The sequence below is a fragment of the Elephantulus edwardii genome, unplaced genomic scaffold (assembly GCF_000299155.1).
Source record: "Elephantulus edwardii isolate Elephantulus edwardi_28Jun2011 unplaced genomic scaffold, EleEdw1.0 scaffold00115, whole genome shotgun sequence".
In the NCBI taxonomy this organism is placed as follows: Eukaryota; Metazoa; Chordata; class Mammalia; order Macroscelidea; family Macroscelididae; genus Elephantulus; species Elephantulus edwardii.
Window position 1 is genome coordinate 8,229,723 of NW_006399865.1, and position 1,920 is coordinate 8,231,642.

The 1,920-nt window shown below is 46.8% G+C and overlaps 1 protein-coding gene across 3 annotated transcripts in view; it reads right to left on the bottom strand.

Annotated features, from left to right (window-relative positions):
- Positions 1 to 646: 646 nt before the first annotated feature.
- ASB11 (ankyrin repeat and SOCS box containing 11, E3 ubiquitin protein ligase) overlaps positions 647 to 1,920 on the bottom strand; it is a 61,091-nt gene continuing 59,817 nt past the window's right edge. For all 3 annotated transcript variants that reach the window (XM_006892388.1, XM_006892387.1, XM_006892389.1), the window contains exon 7: positions 647 to 771. In XM_006892388.1, coding sequence (XP_006892450.1) covers positions 647 to 771 — 125 coding nt within the window. The remainder of the gene's footprint in view (positions 772 to 1,920) is intronic.

Here is a 1,920-nt window from a genome sequence, read left to right on the forward strand (position 1 = left end):
CCCTTCTCTGTGCAGGTTTTTTACATTCTGAGGCTTAGTGTGACATATTTGGGGCGTGTTACAAGGAGGGACCCAGTCCTTAGAGAGGGACATCATGTTTGGAAGGGTGGAGGGACAGCGCAGGAGGGGAAGACCCTCTATGAGATGGATTGATTCGGTGACCTGGGACAATAAGGGTAGGTGTGTGTCAGAGACAATAGGGTGGCACAGAATAGAGCAGGGTTCAGGGCTGTTGTATATAGGGTCATTGTGAATCACAAACAACTCTACGGCACATAACATCAACAACTCCATGATAGAATATTGACTCTCGGGTACTTACAGATTCTGAATCATCACAAAATATCTGCTTGTCTCCACTCTACGTCACAGGCTACTTTGTCGGTAGTTTATTTTTTTTTTATTTTCAAAGTTTCTTACCAAGAGCTAAAAGCGAACAGCTTTCTACTTGCCCTTGGTTAACAGAGACATTGCACTGAGCAGGAGTCTCCCTCCCCATTGGAGTGGGGCTAGACGGCTTTCCTCTAAACTGGCTGAGCCCCTAAAGGTACTGAGAGCCTAGCTTCGGGGCATCTACACCAGGTGCTCTGAGTACAGCAGGCAGCAGCCGGGTCACTTCCAAGCTTCTTCCTTTGGACAGCTGGGGCTACTGGTAAAGCAGGAATCTTTCTAGTGGTTCGGGAAGGTGAAGCTTGTGGATGACCTGATGGCAGGCACGGCCCAAGCACTTGCGGATGCACAGGCGGCAGAGCTGGGAGAGAGAAGGCGGGCCTGCAGAGGAAAATAAATGAACATATTTAAGCCTCTTGGGGGGAGCAGGCCCACTGGGGAACTGGAAGGGGAGGTCCACTAGCAAAAGCAGAAGAGAGGCTGGGTCTGAATAGGACTCTAGAGCGAGGCTGAGGTCCCTGTCATCTGTAGTGGGCCACAGTGCTGCCCAGACCTGAGATTCATAGGGTGGATGCTCTGCTGAAATCTGCTACAAATCGAACCTGGAGCACCTGCATGTTGTCTGGCATAGAGTCAACTCCACCTGGCAGCAACCCTATGAACAAGACTGGAGTTCTTCCCCCTCATCATCTCCTCCTGTATGGGAGGTGAGAGTTCTACCACTGAGCCACTACGCTCCATAGGGTGAGGTAGCAGACACTAGATACACTTGGGCTCTGACCTGCCCTTCTGAGGGGACATGTTTCATTAAATGAGTCCTCAAATGGGAATGATGGACTCAGTGACTGCAGCAATGGGCTCAAGTGTGTCAGAGATGATGAGGCTGGCGCAGGAGAGGACAGAATTCAGGTCTATTCACAGGGTTGCTGTGAGTCATACTCGACTCAATGGCATCTAACAACAATAAACACCGATGGTAAATCAAAACAACTATGAGATATCATCTCATCCCAGTAAGAATAGCAAATTTTAACAGAAGAGCAAACATCAAATGCTGGTGAGGTTGCAGAGAAACTGGAACCCTTACTCACTGTTGGTGGTAGCGTAAAATGGTGCAACCACTATGGAAGGCTGTATGGAGCTTTCTCAAAAAAGTTGCAAATAGAAATACCATTTGACCGAGCAATTCCACTACTGGGAACATACCCTAAAGAAACCATAATGTCTACAACCAGGAGAACATAAAATAGATGAATGGGACCCTCTAAGAATCAAATCCTTATGCACATCCAAAAACTTCTCCAACATGGTAGAAAGGGAAGCCACAGACTTGAAAAAAATATTTGGGAATGACATGTCAGATAAGGGACTTATATCTACAATTTATAAAATACTTGAGCACCACAACAAGGTAAACAATCCAATTGAAAAATGGGCACAGGATATGAACAGACACCTCACCAAAGAAGACATTCAGATGGCCAACAAGCACATGAAGAAATGCTCAAAATCCCTAGCTCTAAGAGAGAT